The 18,633-nt window shown below is 38.8% G+C and overlaps 3 protein-coding genes across 6 annotated transcripts; 2 read left to right on the top strand and 1 right to left on the bottom strand.

Moving 5' to 3' along the window:
* Positions 1–260: 260 nt before the first annotated feature.
* Positions 261–7,201, top strand: fgf8b (fibroblast growth factor 8b). Of its 2 annotated transcripts, XM_044114235.1 has the most exons (6): positions 261–903; positions 971–1,247; positions 2,731–2,767; positions 3,385–3,565; positions 6,342–6,448; positions 6,616–7,201. In XM_044114235.1, the coding sequence occupies exons 2-6, from the start codon at positions 1,210–1,212 to the stop codon at positions 6,910–6,912; spliced, it is 660 nt and encodes a 219-aa protein (XP_043970170.1). In that variant the 5' UTR covers positions 261–903; positions 971–1,209; the 3' UTR covers positions 6,913–7,201. The 2 variants fall into 2 exon arrangements, with proteins under 2 accessions (XP_043970170.1, XP_043970169.1); XM_044114234.1 differs by lacking the exons at positions 261–903; positions 971–1,247 and adding an exon at positions 1,265–2,615.
* A 1,470-nt stretch (positions 7,202–8,671) lies between these two features.
* dpcd (deleted in primary ciliary dyskinesia homolog (mouse)) lies at positions 8,672–12,007 on the bottom strand. Its single transcript, XM_044114236.1, has 6 exons — positions 11,898–12,007; positions 10,535–10,615; positions 10,316–10,437; positions 10,092–10,225; positions 9,826–9,928; positions 8,672–9,393 (listed from the first exon to the last, which is right to left on the bottom strand). Exons 1-6 carry the CDS (start codon positions 11,959–11,961, stop codon positions 9,289–9,291), a joined length of 609 nt encoding a protein of 202 aa, XP_043970171.1. The 5' UTR covers positions 11,962–12,007; the 3' UTR covers positions 8,672–9,288.
* A 200-nt stretch (positions 12,008–12,207) lies between these two features.
* Positions 12,208–18,229, top strand: poll (polymerase (DNA directed), lambda). Of its 3 annotated transcripts, none has more exons than XM_044114201.1 (9): positions 12,208–12,263; positions 13,056–13,199; positions 13,655–13,952; positions 14,485–14,605; positions 14,726–15,079; positions 16,103–16,276; positions 16,716–16,844; positions 17,304–17,472; positions 17,565–18,229. In XM_044114201.1, the coding sequence occupies exons 2-9, from the start codon at positions 13,085–13,087 to the stop codon at positions 17,924–17,926; spliced, it is 1,722 nt and encodes a 573-aa protein (XP_043970136.1). In that variant the 5' UTR covers positions 12,208–12,263; positions 13,056–13,084; the 3' UTR covers positions 17,927–18,229. The 3 variants fall into 3 exon arrangements, with proteins under 3 accessions (XP_043970136.1, XP_043970137.1, XP_043970138.1); XM_044114202.1 differs by lacking the exon at positions 12,208–12,263 and adding an exon at positions 12,288–12,462; XM_044114203.1 differs by lacking the exons at positions 12,208–12,263; positions 16,103–16,276 and having other exon boundaries at positions 12,490–13,199.
* The last annotated feature ends 404 nt before the right edge of the window (positions 18,230–18,633 follow it).

The raw sequence follows: 18,633 nt of genomic DNA, 5'->3' as shown, positions 1-18,633 counted from the left end.
GTACATGCCAGGGAATTTTTCCATGTGCTGATAGAAAACAAAGTGTTCTGCGATTCTGGGCTTGAATGAAATTTATGTGATTGGGAACAATGGCTGGATATCTGGGTTTTTTTGTGTGTGTCTTTTTATCTAACCTGCCTTTAAATGCAGAAACAGCAGAAAGTGTCTTAGATTCATTGCATGTCTATCATGTGCCTGTCGACTGGCAGGAACGAATGTCGCTGAAAACTTCACATATTTCAATGGTTTATTTCAAATTGTGGAATCAGTAGATTCCTTACACACAGCGCGATACAAGTCAGGTGTTCACATTTTGTCACTTTAGATGAAACTCGGTTTTTCAGGTACAAAACGTTATGCAAAAAAAACAAAAAGTCATGCTGCGGCCATGTTTGAGATGTTTTGTGGTTGAAATTAAGAACCCAAAGGTCATCCATAGGCACAAAAAGGAACCGATGAGGAGTAAACCAGCAACACTGGGGAACAGAACAGCATTGCAGTAGAAGGGACAAGGGACGAGTGAGCAGAGGAGTATTTATTCTGAGGAGGGTGGTTAATGGGACCAGCATCAAGTGAGTCGAATTAATACAAAAGTCTTGTAGCCATTGAGAAGCATGACCCAAGCAATTGAGTGTTGATGGCTCAAAACGGCCATTACCAAGGCACACAGGTGATGTAATATGAACAAAGGAACAGCACCAATATGTAAACAGAGCATTAGTAGACACAAGGATCTACCAAAATGCTAAATAAATCCAAAGAGAAAAGGAATTCAACACAAACGTAACATAGCAGAACCAAACTCCTTCCATGTCAAGATACGGCCTACACAACGACAAGGACTGTTGACTTGTCCAGCAGACAGCCATCAGCACCCTCCACGAGGCAGATAAGCCATAAAAGGTTGTTGCTAAAGACGTGGCAGCTCATAGACAAGCATATTAATAGAAAGTTGAGAGGAATGAAAAAGTGTTGTAGAAAACGAACTTGAGCAACAAAAATAACATGAGCTATAATTGGCCTCATTATGTTACCGCAAGATAAACTCAGAAGCATCTTAAAGAGAAAAAGATACCGTCTAAAGCGGTCACATTTTATTTCTAAATCGAGATTTGAAAGTGTAAAGGAAAAACAGTGGAGAGGCACAAAATCCAGGTCGTTCGAGGTCCAGTGGGAAACTTCCAAAGCCAGCGGATGACTTGAGCAGCCATGTCATCGGCTGGTTTTGGTTCACGGTGTTTCATCAGGTAAAGGCAGAGCAGTCGGCTACCAGGAAACACGTCAAGCTTTCCTCTTCTGACCAGCTTTATGGAGACGCTAAATTTATTTTCCTGCAGGACCTGCTCACACTGCCAAAAGTACTAACACCTGCTTTGATGATTGGTGGCCAATCACTGTGCTTGAATGGCCACCAACACACAACAATGCTACAATGTCACATTGCAGTAATTCCACTGAAAAGAGCTCTGGCCAAGTACCTATACTGAACAATACATGGACATCTGTTTGTTTGTTTGTTTTTTTTGGGGTTTTTTTTTTTTTGTAAGGAGATTTTGGATTAAAATACTTCTTTTATTGGACTAATGTAATATTGTAATTCCCTTTGTTTTTGAGGTTTTTATTTTTGTTTTAGATTGACAATAACTTGAAACACACAAATCTGCTTGAAACAAGTCCAGATATGAGTTTCACGATTTCTAAACTTGACTTACTGAAATGAATTCACTTTTTGATTACATTCCAATTTTACTGAGATGCACCTGTACAGATGAACGAGTCCCTCCGTGTGAATTGTTGAAGGATTCGCACGCAGATCGTTGCAGGCTTCAGCGTCCTAACAAGGATTCAGTTTCATCTTGGCTCCAGTCTGAACGCTCCGCCTGCTCTCGCCGAGGATATTGACTTTCCCGCAAGTTAAAGTATTTAAATGTAGAGTGAGACAGATGCTGTATGTGGACTGGAGGCGACCGCAAAAAAAAAAAAAAGAACAGAAGAATAGAAGGAACACGCGTGTGGGTGGAAGACTGGGGACGCAGGGACTTTACAATCCGCACGTATAGATTGACAGCCGAGGCAACTTTGTTTGCCACTTTTTAAGGAGATGCGCGCATCATCTTTCCTCACAAATGACCGCACTCTTCAGGGGGGAAAAAAGCATCTCCTCCGTGACGCGCAGAAATCCGTTCGTAAAACTGACGATCGTCACTCTTCGAGAGCGATAAAGAGGGATTAATTTCTACTTTCAAAAACGTCATTGTTTCACCAACTGAATGAGTCAACGAGGATTTGATGGAGGAGCTGGGGTGACAGCGACGCTCTTCACAAGACTTAACTTTTTGGATTAGCGTGGCAGTGCCTTTTAAATCGTCCAGACGTTCCCCTCCTGACTGCGGAGAGGACCTGCGTCGGAACCCCTGACAGTTCTGGATCTCTTAATTGTCATGGGTTTGGCTTTCGGTGCGCAACAAGGAGGTTAATTCAAACTAAACCGAAGGCATCCATCTATACAGGAATGGTATTTCTGAGGGCATCCAAAGCCGAATCAGCGAAGTATTCATGAAGCAATATTTGAACTATTACAGGATGAGGCTGAGAACATCGAGGTTAGGTTATCTGTAAGTGTTGGAGCCGCTAGCAGATTCTAACATGCTTTAGTTTGACTGTTTTTTTTGTGTGTGTGTGCAAAAAAAGTTATTTTATTTTTTGTTTTATTTGCTGTTTATGCCGCAGGTTTCTCCAGTTCGCGGCGCTTTGCTTTTACGCACAGGTAACTACCACTTCCAGTTCAGTAATAATAATAATAATAATAATAATAATAATAATAATAATAATAATAATAATAATAATAATAATAATAATAATAATAAACAATTACGCTGCATAAAGTTATTAATTGGAGTAAAACCTAAAAATATACCTGGCCGATGACTTAACGGCAAGTAGCAACTCTCTTCAACAGGCTGCAGTAACAATGAAAACATTTTATTATGAGCGCTATGGCTGTTGGCAACTATTCAAACATCTTGAAAAATGTTAAGCTGCAGCCTAAAAGGTAATAGTTAAAACACATGTGGCTGCAGGACGGTTGAAATGATGAGGGCGAAAAAAGAAAAGAGCACAAGGAGTTGGGGGGGGGGATAAGAAGAAGTCATGAAAAGGTGAAAGATCATCGGTGGTAAAAAAAAAAAAAGAAAGAAAAAAAAAAAGAAAAGAAAAAGAAAAAGAAAGAAAGAATAAACAGCCTATCAGAGTGAACGCGTCTCCAAAACAGGCCACCCATAAATCAGTGTTAGACGGCAGAGTGATGCAGCTATCGGGATGAAATAAATGCATAATAATAATTCTGTGATATGACATAGCCTATGTTTCATATTGTCTCGGTAGGACACCGTGCAGTCGCCTCCTAATTTCAAGCAGCACGTCACCGAACAGAGCCGGCTGTCGGACCGCATGAGCCGCAGACTGACCCGAACCTACCAGCTGTACAGCCGAACCAGTGGGAAGCACGTCCAGGTCCTGGCCAACAAGCGGGTCAATGCTAACGGCGACGACGGCGCGGTGCACGGTAAGAAGAAACACTATATAATGACCAGTCAGGAGACATGTGTGTACTGTAACGTCAACTTTGTACTGATAAATCCTCGTTTAATAACACACTAATATGTTTTTTTTTTTGTTGTTGTTCTTTTTCTTTTTTTTGGGGAGGGCGGAGCAGAAAAAATTAAGGTTAATATTCTCTCCGGTAATATTTCTTTTAAAAAATACAGCTTCGTAAAGAAGACTCATCAATATACATCAAAGTAAACATAACGCGAGACCTTTTTTCAAACGATAAAAATGTTTAAAATTTGTATTATTTTTTTTTTGACACTCTGTTGTTAAACAGCAAACTGGTAGTGCTCAAATTAAGAGTTGCAATAAATTAATGAATGAAATTCCTCTGTTTATGGACAAACTGTGTTAATCCTTATATTAAGATTTGTTCTTAAAGTCAGCTGAGCTTTTCTTTTTTCATTTTCTTTCTTTTTTTTTTTTTGTAGAGCAGGTCTGAAACACAAGCGAACTAAGCTCCTGCTTTTTGCCCCCAGGCCAACAGGGGGCACCCAAGAACTTTGAATTTTTTACATTACTCATTATGAATGTCAAACAATTAAAAGTGTAGCCATATGAGCAATTAATATGCCTTAAATAAAATTGTCCTAATAATTTTAGATTTGTGGATTAAAGCAGAATCTTTTCATTTTCTAAAATGATGCATTTTATTTTAGAAATAATTTAAAACAATAAACATTCTTTGTGTTTGGTGGGGGGTTTTTCTCACTTGGTGGCTTAAACAGTAGAAGACAATTCATTAGTTTCACCCTGCAGACATCTTATTTAGTCCTCTCATTTACTCATTCATTCATTAATTTTTATATCTTACAAAGATGTGTCTGACGGAGAACTGTCTGCAAGATAGACGTGGCCAAGAAATCAGCAATGCAGTTTAAATACAAAGATCAAACAACCACTTTTCATGTTATGTGTGATATGGCTCACTGCTCAGGGCGGTACAATCCTGGGGTACAATCTCTTGTGCATAAACACAAGAGAAAAAAATTGTTATGGGTGAACAAATTCTCTAATCAAGTAGCAGTAGCAGACCCCCTGTCTTTTGCAGAGTGTAAGAGTGAATATATGCAAACACACCAGCTGCTCAAAACCCAAAAGCTTTCTCTCTCAGTTTAGTTCTTAATCCAGGAATCCCTATTGATTGAAATGTTTCCTTTATTCCTGTTATGAGCATATTTTCAGAGTTGCGTATTTAAGACCATTTCTTTTACTATGTTTGAACAACATTTTATGATACTGTTATCGGGCACAGATCGATGGTTAACAAATAATTACAGAACAAATTGTTAATTATTATGAGTACAGCTCATGAACCAATTAAGAAGCGTCTAGAGCACATTAGCAATGAGCCAGAGAGGAAACAAATGTTGCCCAAAGGGGAGTATTTAACTGGACTCTCCTGTATAAGGAACTGTTTTGTTTTTCATGTTGTTGTTTTTTTTATTGCAAAGCCAAAAACATGTCGTCTTAACTTCTATTACTGCTAGACTTTTATAAATGCTATAAGGCTGCCTTTCCTAGTCCACTGTTAATATTATATTCGTAGCAGTTGTTTAATTATTACTTTGCTTCACCATTTCACTCATTTTTAAGATGTTTTTTTTTCTCCAATCTGCTAGTTTGATGTGTTTATAAACAACCTACTCTGACTTGTTTAATAGAGACTGTAGATCATGAAAAGGTGAAAAGTAACATGAAAGTACAGTTAAAAGACATCTCAGCATTTGATGTCTCAATATAAGACATTGGTGACATTTTTGTACCATTAGTGCTCATTAATAGTTTATTAATCATTTGCTTGTCATTTGACAGCACTGCATATGGGAGCTTTATTGTAAAAAAAAAAATAAAAAATGTGACACTGCTAATGTAACTGAATTATTTTTAAAGCTTGTATCTGATCTGAGATCAGGTTCCCTGCATCATGTACTTGTTAAACAACAGATCTTAATCTGCAATTCAGCAATAAGATCAGATCATTTAAACTTGACCCCTTCTTTTTGACTTTTTTTTTTTTTTTTTTTGACCCTGGATCAAAGTGTTGACTGCCAGCTCAACTAGTTCAGAGAAGAAAAAAAAATTTTGAAAATGGCACAAAAGATTATGCAAGGTTCAGCATGATTTTAACAGCGGGTTGATCCCTTATTAAATTCCACACAGGGTCCAACAGAAACCCTGGCCTTGCCCTGCTTCCACCCATCTTCTGTCCTCCCAGCTGCTCTCTCCTACCCACTTCGGCTTTATGGGTAATTTTCACGACTCAATTTATAAGCACTGGTTAAAGCTCGCCTCTTTCTCTTCACTTCTCTCCTTCGTGTACTTTTTAAGCCTTCTTCAGGCTCACACAGAGAGGTCAGCCCTGCTCGTTTCGGCTGCACCCTCTGGGTGGGAGTCGCTCCCATAAACCAGCCCAAACCCAGACCACTGCACCGCGCTTGTGGTTGTGTCCCTCTGACCACAGTATTTCTCACTGTCCTTTATCCCCGCTGAGCTGGCCCACAGAGCACAGAGCCTGACGGGCCCTCAGCATCAGCCAGGCCATGTGAAATCACTGTCATTTGATGCTCTTTTGGAAGCCCTTGATGCTTCTTGTTAAAGGCGGGCTGCTGGATCATGGGAGATAAAGAGGGGATTCGTGTCGTTTTAACAACTTGGGCTGAGCAGCATCGTTTAACAATCTGCTTCATTTGTATCACGCTCATCTTGTCATCTTGTTTTTGTCTGTGCAGCTAAGCTGGAAGTGGAGACAGATTCCTTTGGGAGTCGCGTTCGGATCAAAGGGGTGAAGACGGGATACTACATATGCATGAACAAGAGAGGGAAGCTGATTGGCAAGGTGGCTTGGTCTTAATGAAGCAACATGTTGAATGCTTTTCTTTTACTGTGGCTCTGACACGTCGTTGGGACACATATAAAACCAGCCAGCGAAAACGCGTGGAAGTAGAAGATGATGTTTCAGATCTCCCTAAAAAGCTGAACCTCTCCGCTTTTTTCTTCCCCCAGCGAAAAGGACGAGGCAAGGACTGCATCTTCACCGAGATCGTCCTGGAAAACAACTACACAGCCCTGCAGAACGCCAAGTACGAGGGCTGGTACATGGCCTTCACACGCAAGGGCCGCCCGAGGAAGGCCTCGAAGACCAAGCAGCACCAGAGGGAAGCCCACTTCATGAAGCGTCTTCCGAGGGGCCACTTGCTGAGCGACAGGAGGCCGTTCGACGTCCTCCCTCTGCCCGTCCCCGTGCAGCCTCTCAGCAGGCGGACTAAACATTCCCATCACCAGCGCTCTGGGGGACGCTGAGGACCGAAACCCCTGAAGAGGAACAACACAGAAGAACCACTTCAAGAGAAAGCATAGTGTGAACTCAAGTGCCCACATACTTCTTCTTCTTCTTTTTAATTTTTTTTTTTATTTGCCTCATTTCTGGACTTCTTACGTACTTCTTGGTTACTGGGTTTTATGTAAACTATCTAATCTGCTAGTTATTTACAGACTGTAGCAAGATTCCCCCCCTATCTTTGGTTATTAAATCAGGGCATTTTACGTTCTGGAGAGCTCAAAAAAAAAAAAAAAAAAAAAGACAAAGAAATCTCATGATGAGTTAGACATTAGCCAGCTCAGTGTTAAAAAGAATGTTAAAAAGTGAAGCTAGACGTGGCAGCTATCTGTGGTTACAGCATCTCTCAGTCGACGTGCTCTCTCGGAGAATTATGTAACTTGTTTTGTTTTTCTACATATAAGGATATATTTTTACTGTAAAAATGTAAATTACATCAAAGGATGGATATATTTATTGTAGAGTGTATATTAAAACCACTAAAGAGTTTCGTAAGCTGCTTGTGTGCTCTCTTGTGGTTGTTTTCGAAACTAGAAGCTAGCATACCAACCAGCCTCCTCCAAGCCCCCCAAAAAAGAAGAAAAGTTGTTGCTTTTTTGTTTTTTTTTTCTTCTTCAAGCTGAAAACCTAGATAACTGAGGGGCAATATCTGTGACAGGCTACTGAATTCAATGTGCTCAGCAAGTGAGACTTGGGCCTGAATGGTCTGAGCTATGCATTAAAAGCGATGAGGTCAGCCCACCATTTTGGCTCTAACAAAGGTTACCACCATGTAGTTGCATTTCTCACGATCGCACACCGTAACCCTCTGATCAAATGGGCCCTTTGTGGGACCTCATATAAAAGGGCATGTTATACAATAGTGGGTTCGAATAATAACACGAGGAGGGGTCAGTTATCAAAAAGAAGCCAGTCACACAGGGGGGAGGGGTGGCAGAGAGGAAGCTGAGGGGTGGGGGGGAGCACCAGGGCCTGTGTGGCAAAATGTGGCATCAAGTGAAAGAGGGGGAATGGCTGGGAAGAGGCATTCGGGAATGAAAGGGAAGCAAGAAAGAAACTCTCTTCCCAGAAGCAGTTGAGCATGACCGTCAAAGGCCAAATGACAGGGGAGAGGAAGACCCTAAACAGAGGAGCTGGGCTTCTCTCATCAAGCATGAGCTGGATGTCAAATTCGTTAAGTTTGTGCCTCCTGCTGCAGGACCATAAGCTTTTCTACTTACAACCACACTGACTATTTAAGTGGTATTCTGTGTGGTAAACTCAATTTATTTCAACTCAATATTTAAAAAAATAATAATAATAATAATAAAAAAGTCCCCCAACAGAATTTCCAAAACAACAGGACTGGCTGGTTTAAATGTTTTCTTGTGTCTTGTCCTTTCCATCTGGAAGAAGACAAAGCACAATGGTGAGAGAGGACCTGTGGTTTTGTCTCTGCTTTTTGCACTTGCTTTCTGGGTTTGGACAAGCGGTGAAAAATGCAAGGAATCACAAGGTTGAAACAATCTATATTTAAATGCCATTGTCCCATTTAAACAGCACTACTGCTTTTTTTTATATCCACTGTTTAAGCATCTTCAGTCAAACTGATTGTATTTCTTTAATATGCAGTGGGAAAAATACCAATTTGTTCTATTGCACTTTTTTTTTTTTTTTTAAAGAGATAAAAAAAAAATATTTTATATTTATTTCATCGAAAGGGCAGAGCAAGGCAACTGGAAATATAATTTCACCGATTTGAATTTATTTTTGTTTACAGTTTTTTGCAGCATCTCAACCGACGTGTGTTTTTAACAGAGAACGGTGAAACAAGCTTGCTTTCAGGGTGGCCAACAGCGTGCAAACAACATGAGGGGATTCATTTAACACAAATGAGACGTCGTCGTAACCGTGACCTCTGAACGAACAAGCATAAAGCATTGTGTGTCCGGAGTGTTTTACAAGGACATCAGTGAAAGCGGAGCGGTAGGTTATGTGACCCTCCTACCGCCCCCCGCCGGAAAAAAGAAAACACCTTCAAATGAAGTGCAGTAAAACAGCAAATACATCTTTATGGAACTGAGAAAATAAATGAACTTGCAAAGTTCTTAAATCAAGGTTTTAGAAAATGCATGTCTGTGTGTTGTTGTTTTTTTTTTTATTATTATTATTATTATTAATACCGTCTACCTCAGATGGAATAATTAACCATCAAAACTGAAAGCACAAGCCCAGAGACAAGGCACTGAGGATCCAAACAAAATGTTAAAAACAAGCTTGCGAGTAAGGAGGGATATGACAATCTGACGAGCTGCCTGAAATGCAGCCCTCTATCATTTTCTTTTCATCATACTCAGAATTCACTGGGTTGTACAGTCGACGTCCCCTTCACCGGTCCCCTTCAGTTTCTTCAGTTCCTTCAACAGCTCCTGCTCCAGGGTTAAAATCTCTTTGGGTTTCTGGTACTGGACAAGAGAGAAGAAAGGAAGCGGTCAACCTAGAATTACTTTGGTATATATATATATATATACATATATATATATATATATATATATATATATATATATATATATATATATATATATATATATATATATATATATATATATATATATATATATATATATATATATATATATATATATATATATATATATATATATATATATATATATACTTTTTATTTTTTAGATAAGAATGCAATTTTTAATTGTAAAAGGAACAGAAGGAGACACAATGAAAAACATTTTTTTTTTAGTGTTGATAAAATAATTTTGTTTTCTGGAGAGACCTCCAGAAAACAAATCTAGCACTCAGCATTAAATCATCTTTTTTTTTATTGTTAAAATGGTCAACATTAGAGAAAAAAAATTATCATTAGAATGTGTGTGACTTACACTGACTATTAAAGTGTTGTTGGCATGTGTGTAACTGAGTGCAGAGCCATCAAGCGGCAGCTGGCTTCGATCCAGATCAGGAACACTAAACTTCTTGTAATACCTGGGAAGACATGAAGAAGATGGCATAATGTAGCAGTAGGTCTAATGAATGTATTGCAAACAGTGCCACCTATATTTAAGACATAAGAACTGAATCCAGTAAGCATACTTTACAAGAATAAGAAGGTGCTCAGGAAAATGCCATTGGTTTTGAGCAAATGTACTTTTTATTTGTGGTCTTTATGATGATGCATCTCTCAGAGGGCTCCATGGAAACACTGAAGACGTCCTTGGCATAGGGAAGGTTACGGATTCGCCACTGAAAGTTGGTCTTTGTGTCTTTGCGCATAAACACTGGCTAAAGAGACAAAGTAGAATAAAAAAACGCATTGATTTTAAAGAACTAATGCTCTAAATGTATTGGATACATAAATAATAAAAAACCCACATTGGAGCAGTTTTCTTTAATGACATCAGATTTGAGAGCTGCAGGTACGTTTACTGGCTCCCCGACTTCTACCTGCCAAACACCCTGAACTCCCAGCGTGCTTTTCTGCCGCCACTTTCTAGCTGTAACACACAGTGTTTTAGTAAAACACAATAAAATATTACAGACACCATGAGCTATTAGTCTGCAGATGTGTCAAGCAGAAAATCCGCTGCTTACAGATGAGTTCATCTGTTTTCAAGTCGTACTCTTCAGCCATTTCTTTTCCATCTGTGAAGAGGTAATGGATCTTCCTTTTCCCTGAAGATCAAAGATGGAAACAAATTAACAATTCCAATGTACACAAAAATAAAAACAGTAGGAATCAAAATTGTTAGATTTTTTTTTTATCAAATAGCAATTCTGAATGAACAGGTTGTTATTTATGATCAAAGAATTAAAAACCCAGGTTTATTCTAAAAATACCAATAAACGTTTACCTGCAATTATATAGAGAAGCCCAAAATTATCCACATTACTGGCAGATTTAGGTTAAATGTAATATCTCAATTTTACCAACATGACCTTAAGATTGAACGTAATGTAAATTACAATTATAAGTTTTGGAGTGACTAAGCCAAACTTGAATCTGATAAAGAATTGGTGGGGGAAAAAAAAAGAGAAAAGATTAGGGTGATGGGACAGAGGCTTACCAATCTTAAAGGGTTGGAAATTTTCAATAAAATGAAATTGCTGTTAAATTTTCAGTGAAAATCTAAAGCTACTGAAGAGTTGGATCACTTCTTGTATATGATTTTTTTTTTCATTTTGCTTTTCATTAACCAGTTTTCTTAGTTCTATTATCCACTGATAGATACCTGTCTGATTTCCTACCAAAGACAAACTTCTTGGCTGAATGAAAATAGTCCTAAACCTAAATCTATCAGGGGAATTAATCATTTTGGGTTTACCTGTCCAGTGAAGGTATGCAGCGTCTTTAACACGACTCTATACCACACTCTTGTGGCCAGATTGTGATTTGGATTTTTTTTTAAAAGGTTTTTGTCTTTCTTTGTTATTTTTATTTTATTTTTTTAACTTTTATTAACTCTGAAAAATATTGAACCAAATACTAACCAATGACTGCCTGGTAGGCAACTGTCAAATCAGCTGTATTTGTGTAGACCATAACACAACATTTCTGTGTTACAACTGTGTTTCTGTTGTGTGATATGAAAATTGTGTAGAATACTTCTGTGCATCTTTACATTTTCCATTTCAACAATATGTTTTAATACGCTTTTGTCTGACTAATAACGGATTTCATACGTGTTAGGTAAAAGTGGCGTTAAGATATAGTAATTTTGAGGTACTTCTGGTTAATCTACACTGATAACAAACGTATGCTAGTTTGTGTGTATTATTTACTTTTCGCATGTAAAATCTCATTTTTTATTATTAAGTATGTGCGGCTTCCGCTCAGTTGTAAAACGAGTTCGTTGCCTAGTAACACGAACTACACAGGTAGCTAACAGTTTACACTACAGAAATTAACTCATAGTGTCTACGAGACACTGGTGATAATATGGCATGCAATGCTTACCGTCCTGTATCAAGGCCGTTTTCTGCGAAGATTTCAGGACATCGATCCAGTTTTGCACGGCCATGTTTCCATGAGGGCCACTTCCGTATTCAACTTGTAACCCCAGCAACCTGATGACGTACACACACACAAAAAAGTTAACGCTCGTTTTACTCAGCATGGTTGAAAATAATTAATTCAATAAACAAGTATACAAATAAATAAAGGTACACAATGTAATTATTCACAATATAAATTCTGAAAATGAACCAAAGACATTCTGGGCTTAACGTAACGATTGCATCACACCCGGAAGTGAAACATTTAAATTGCATGTTTTACTTCCTCTGTCATTGTTACCGTGTTTATGGTTAGAATAGAAGTGGGGTAAGAGCTGCGATTTTAAGTTTGAGATTTCACTTTTAAGCTAAGCAGTTTTCTTTACGTTGTCAAACCTGGGCTCGAAATCGAAACGGATTTATTAAACACACATGTTTATACGTTTAACGTTAATTTAAATTACAGCTAACTTGCTACTAGCATAACACAAGTAGTGGTATTTGATCTAAGCAGCAAAAACTAGTGGGTAAGCTGGTTTTAGACTAGCAAAGATGTAATTTTGTAAGCCTTTTGGAAATGTTAGGGATGTGAAGTCCAGATTAAATATCACAGTAAAAACTTTAAATGGGGCTGTAGGAGGTATTTATAGTTCTGCTGCAAGAATTGATGTAATCGTACAAGCGATGTTTACTCAAGTGCTATTCCATGTTGCAGATTTCTATATCTTGTAGCTCTATTCCATCTTTAAGAGACAGGTTAAATATTAGACTAAAGAGCGATTTTATGTCATTTAGCATTCCAGCTAACCTATGGACTTACCATAGGGTAGATAATATATACACTTGCATATGCTCAAAAGTAATAATCATAATCAATTTTATTTAGAATGCAAAATAACACAGTTTTAATTTTATAGAGCTATCCTACGTGGAGATAATTTGAAGGGATTTGAAGTAATCTTTTTCTTTTTTTTTTTTTGGTCATTGGTGACAGTAAATCCAGACTTTTTTATGATTACAGATGATTCACATTAAGCACTTCTTCTGGCAATCTATAGTGATAAATAGTGTGTGCTGCAGAGCTCCATACTGCATTGTTTTAAACTGCTTTATGCAACAGGGCGGTTGCTCCTCTCTACAACAACCAGGATGGAGCCTCGACACGGGATCATGAAAGCCTTCCCCAAAGTTAAACGGGCTAAAGTGTTGCAGGGGAAGGACGTGCCTCCCCTCAAGAAGAAAGCAGAGGAACATGACATCAAAGGTTGCTATTTTTGCCTTTGTGAGCTGTAGTCTGACACAGGCAGTTTGAAAAATATCATTGGTGCATTGTTGGGTAAAGATGTTTGTGCCCCTTTTCTACAAATTCTTGCTCAAGTTGCAACCACAAACGTCCATGTTTAATAATGGGATTTTGTGATAGACCAAAAAAGTAAGGCATTATTGCAAAGCAGATGGAAAATATGTTTACTCCTATATATTTCACAGTTTCCTTTCACTTCAAAATTCTGAACTACTGTGTTTTGATCTATCACATAGAAGTTCGATGAAAATTAAATTGCCTGTTGTCATCTAATAATATAGGAAATAAATGTAAGGGATATGAATATTTATGAGTGGTGTACAAAGCTAATTATCAAGAGAAACAAATCCTCACTACCCTTCAGAATCTGTTAAGCATGCTGCTATTGCTTATTTTTTTTTGCTTTCCTGCTTCAGGAGACTTCTTTAATGGCGTCACCGTGTACCTTTTACCTGCTGGAATCGGAAGCGCCAGATGCCAGATCTTCCACAGGCAAATCCAGCAGAATGGAGGGCAAATCCAGAGTTCATTGTCCCCCTCCGCCACTCATGTTGTTGTTGATGACACCATGGACAGCGACAGGGCTCTGCGCCTGATGAAGGTGGATCGTCTGCCATCTGATGTTCATCTGGTGAAATGCACATGGCTAAGCTTGTGTATTAGTGAGAAGAAAGTCCTGGATGAGGAAAGCTACAGCCTTCTGTTACCGAAAAGGTTCGTCATCTAATTATTTATTCTAGGACATAGTTTCCATAATGTTTTTAAACTATTGCCACATTTATTTCTGTCATATTTTATCCGTTTTCACATGATCACTTACACATCTATCATGTATTTTATCGCTGGTCATGAAAAATTTCTCGTTTGTTCCACGAGAGCGTCAATAAATATCAGTAAATTAGACGTTTGATTAAATGCACTTCCTATGTTCAGTTTAAATCACAGTTCTTTAAGTAAGTGGTGTCCTGAATTAGCGTAATTCAAGTGGGAATGTTTATTTAAGAACAATATTTTGTTTGTGCTGCTATGAATACTGTGCCATGCACATCCATGAAGTTTTCTAAAATAAATAAATAAATAAATAAGTTTAAAAAAAAAATTGTTTTTTGGCCATTTTTAACATTGTCACTATAGTACCACAAAGTACTAAGTCCATATCGGCCTTTTACACATTCTTTTGACAATTCATTTAAGAGAAAAGCAACTCAATTATCAGTCTAACTAAATTTTTCGTGTGATTTTACAGAGACTCGGAATTGAAGCATGACAGTACAGAAAGCAAACAATCAGAAAATACTGAACATCCTGCTGAAACAACGACAGAGCCAGAAAGTAATCTTACCAAGCAAGAGGAGACTCTAGACATAGTAAGTTTCCATGTATCGGCTACATATTTACTTCTGTCGACAACTATGCTAAGACTCTGAACTGAAGAAGGCAATTCATGTTGCATCATCATTCACATTTTACGTTGCTTCTGCTTCCAGACAATCCCAAAGGCCAAAGAAGAAGCTAACAGAGAAGAAGATGGCGTCTCTCAGAGCGACCTGGAAGCCCTCATCACCGGACGGCACCCTAAAGAGGAGACTCCCGACTCCAGCACAAACTCCGGTCCAGATGCTGCCGCCTCTGCTGCTGAAGCTCAGAAACCTGTTTCAGGAAAGTGGGTCTGTGCTCAGTCTTCTCAGTGCAAAAGTAACAACTTCAACAAACACATCACAGACAAGCTGGAGGTGTTGGCCAAGGCCTACACACACCAAGGAGACAAGTGGAGAGCACTGGGCTACTCCAAGGCTATCAATGCACTGAAGAGCTTCCACAAGCCCATCACATCATATCAGGTAGCCTATAGAAACCTTTATTAGGTGGTTTCGTATTATTGACTTTAACTGTACCACTCTTTACACACAAATATATGATTTAAACTGGTGTATGTTTGGGGTCATTGCCTTCCCGGAAGGTGAATCTCCACCTGCGTCTCAAAGTATTTTCTTTCAGGATTGCCCTGTTTTTAGCTCCATCCATCTTCCCTGTCCCCACAGCATGATGCAGCCAGCACCATGTTTCACTTTAGGGTCTCTGGTCTTCATAATGCCGTTCCTCCTTCAGACTAGTGGCAGCAGCAGTTGGCAAACACCTGGTGGAACTCTGCGTCTGCTGAGCTCATCATGCGGACTATTTCTTTGTGTAAATGGAATAATGGCGGATCACTATTGAGATGAAGGCAGAGTTTTGGAACAAGTAGGAGCTTCTTGAAGAGACAGAGTCCCAACTTCAAGACGATAAATTACAAAGTCAAATTTCTTTTTAGTCATCATTGATATACGCAGCATTTTTATCAATCAGTCAAATTGTATTTGTATAGCACATTTCAACAGCAAGCCATTTCAAAGTGCTTTACATCATAAAAACACAGTCATGCGACACAGAATCAACAATCGAAACATTACATTTAATCAAGCGCCATTGTTAAGTTCTTAATTGATTATGCCTTAAAGGCATCTCTAACCAGGTGGGTTTTTAGTTTAGATTTAAAGGCACTTGGTGTTTCAGCAGTTTTGCAGAAAGTTACTTTATTGTACTATAAACTGGCACTATGTTCCTGGAAAATGCATTCTTTAAATCACACAAAGGTTAATCCTCAGTTTACCTATCTGGTAACTTCTGAAGGCAAAATATTACGCTGGGATTGTCTTTGGATGTGCCAAATTCAAATGAGCTGAATAGACATGCACGCCCCAAACCTGTTTTTGTTGACCAATCATAATGGCAATAAATAACACTGATGTTTATGGTTGCAAGGTAAAAAGGTTTGAGGGGGATTGATTATTTTTTCCCCCCCACCCTCACACCTTTGGTGTTAGGAAGCTTGTCAGATCCCAGGAATAGGAAAACGCATGGCGGATAAAATAGAAGAAATTATGGAGAGTGGCCACCTGAGGAAGCTCGATCACATTGGAGAGGCCGTGCCTGTCTTGGAGCTTTTCACCAACATTTGGGGAGCAGGAGCAAAAACAGCACATCTTTGGTACCAACAGGTAAAAACAAAAACATTGCCAGTACTACAGAAATCCTGGGCTGTAGCACCTTAGCCCATTAAAGTCACATTTAATATCTATAACTTCATACATTATGTTCATGTGATTAAAGCTCAAATAATGCATCAACCTCAGTTTATTAGTCAAGTTCATAAAATTTTCTGTCTAGGGAAACCCAGCCGATTGCATTGAGTCATTAGCTATGTGTTTTGACCAAGTCCCAGTTTCTTTCCTGCGTATTGTGGCATATCCAAAATTGATCTTTGTAATCTTTGTTATTAATGTTATGTCATTGAATGTCATTAAACTACTACTGAAGCCTATTATAAATATACTTTTTGTATTTCTTTATTTTTTACTTCTTTTACCTTTTGTTTAAAGGTAAATTATTTTAGAGAAAAAAAAGCATAATCTCTGAATCTCCTGATATGTCTTGCAGGGCTTTCGCACCCTGGACGACATCCGAACCAAAGCCCACCTGACCAGCACTCAGAAAATAGGACTGAAGCACTACGATGACCTTCTAGACCGAATGCCTAGAGAAGAGGCAGCAGCCATAGAGAAAGTGGTAACGTATATTGATTTGTAATACTGCAAGCAATTAGTACTCTCCGGCTGAAATACCTTTGTTCCTTTTATCATGTCCATGTGTTTAGCAAGAAATTTGGGGAGGGGAGGGAATCACCCTCAACTTCTAGCCCTGAAATAGAATTGTGTTGTTTAGCGGAACGCAGCGAAAATACAAACATTGTACAAAATTATACAACAAATACTTAGCTCAACAACTATGAGATCACGGTTGAGGGAAATAAATGAAGATGTGAAAACACACCAAAAGCAAAGTTGTGATACAACCTCCAGTCGTGTTGGAAAGAGAAGCTAGCGAACACACAGACACCTGAAGAGAAAGTCCACAACGAGACTCTGCGAGTTGGGCTTGCTACAATCAGTAAAGATATAAAGGGCAACACCAAGTTACTCGGATCTAAAGGAAATTTTATGACTCATAAGTTTTTATCCTTTGCAGGTGAGTGATGCTGCACATGCCGTCGATGCCGACCTCGTGGCAATGGCGTGTGGCTCTTACCGCCGCGGGAAAGCAACGTGCGGAGATGTGGACGTTCTTATCTCTCACCCTGACGGCAAGTCCCACAAGGGAGTTTTCAGTAAAGTCTTACAGATTCTCCATGACAATGGTAAGCCCTATACTATCAGATAGACACATGTTTTTTTTTTTTTATTGTTTTCATTTATAATAATAAAAAGAACATCAATCTGTGTTTCTAAGGGTTTCTAACGGATGACCTGGTGAGCCACGAAGACAACGGAGAGCAGAAGAAATACATGGGCGTTTGCCGCTTGCCAGGGCCCGGTCGGCGCCACCGCAGGCTGGACGTCATCGTCGTGCCTTACGTGGAGTTTGCCTGCTCGCTTTTGTATTTCACCGGCTCGGCCCACTTCAATCGCTCCATGAGAGCACTGGCAAAGACGAAAAATATGAGCTTATCGGAGCACTCTCTAAACAAAGACGTGGTGCGTCAAGGCAGCTTGAAGATAAACGGTGGCAACCCACTTCCCACGGCGACGGAGAAAGACGTTTTTAGACTTCTGGGGATACCATACAGACCACCGCAAGAAAGGGACTGGTGATGATCTCCCAAAAAAATTTTGCTTTTAGAAAAAGAGACCTTGATATGTATTTATAAATGTTAAATCTGGAATTATGTAAACACACTGTTCATTGACATTTAAATATAAAAAAAAAATCATGGAAGTATTTCATTACATAATTTATTTAGCAAAATAAAAAGCCAGGATTTAGAATACAGATCATTATGATAAGGTTTGCTTTGTTGATCTGTAGAGCTTCACTGCAAATGAGGCTCTTGTCTCAAGAAATCTTTGGAAAATGGGGACTGTATTTATTTAAACACTGGCTGCCCATGTTTTCACCAACACGTACAGATAAAACAGGGCATGTGAAGAAAAATAAAGGCTGAAAATACACATACTAATAATTGTTTCCAGACACTTATTCAACTTTCGAACTTCTCCTGACAAGGAATTACGATAAATACACTTGCATCTCCGACACTTTTTCAGTTCTGCACTCAATGTCATGGTACGCTGCAGCTGCTCCCTTCCCTCCAGAGATGAGACATGTATCAGGGACCTCAACAAAGAAGACAAGATATTCCTTACATCTGAAAATGAACATGAGATCAAATTCTCTATTGGCTCATAAAAATTGGTGAAACAGTCCTTTAGCCCACAAAGATATGTAAATTTTTTTCCTTGAGGTTTAGATTTTGTTTTTTGTTGGGGGGTTTTTTAACAGTTTTTTACAGTTAAAAATG

The sequence above is a fragment of the Gambusia affinis genome, linkage group LG04 (genome assembly GCF_019740435.1).
Source record: "Gambusia affinis linkage group LG04, SWU_Gaff_1.0, whole genome shotgun sequence".
Classification (NCBI taxonomy): domain Eukaryota; kingdom Metazoa; phylum Chordata; class Actinopteri; order Cyprinodontiformes; family Poeciliidae; genus Gambusia; species Gambusia affinis.
This window is presented reverse-complemented; position numbering and strand designations above follow the sequence as displayed.

Excerpts from the sequence above, each read along its gene's own strand:
- poll (XM_044114201.1), top strand. The coding sequence starts at position 13,085 with ATGGAGCCTCGACACGGGATCATGAAAGCCTTCCCCAAAGTTAAACGG. Across the intron at positions 13,953-14,484 it reads AGCCTTCTGTTACCGAAAAG|AGACTCGGAATTGAAGCATG; the intron begins GTTCGTCATCTA and ends GTGATTTTACAG. Across the intron at positions 15,080-16,102 it reads AGCCCATCACATCATATCAG|GAAGCTTGTCAGATCCCAGG; the intron begins GTAGCCTATAGA and ends CTTTGGTGTTAG.
- fgf8b (XM_044114234.1), top strand. The coding sequence starts at position 2,557 with ATGAAGCAATATTTGAACTATTACAGGATGAGGCTGAGAACATCGAGG. Across the intron at positions 2,768-3,384 it reads CGCTTTGCTTTTACGCACAG|GACACCGTGCAGTCGCCTCC; the intron begins GTAACTACCACT and ends TTGTCTCGGTAG. Across the intron at positions 3,566-6,341 it reads CGACGACGGCGCGGTGCACG|CTAAGCTGGAAGTGGAGACA; the intron begins GTAAGAAGAAAC and ends TTGTCTGTGCAG.
- dpcd (XM_044114236.1), bottom strand. The coding sequence starts at position 11,961 with ATGGCCGTGCAAAACTGGATCGATGTCCTGAAATCTTCGCAGAAAACG. Across the intron at positions 10,226-10,315 it reads TTAAAGAAAACTGCTCCAAT|CCAGTGTTTATGCGCAAAGA; the intron begins GTGGGTTTTTTA and ends TTGTCTCTTTAG. Across the intron at positions 9,394-9,825 it reads ACAACACTTTAATAGTCAGT|TACCAGAAACCCAAAGAGAT; the intron begins GTAAGTCACACA and ends TCTCTTGTCCAG.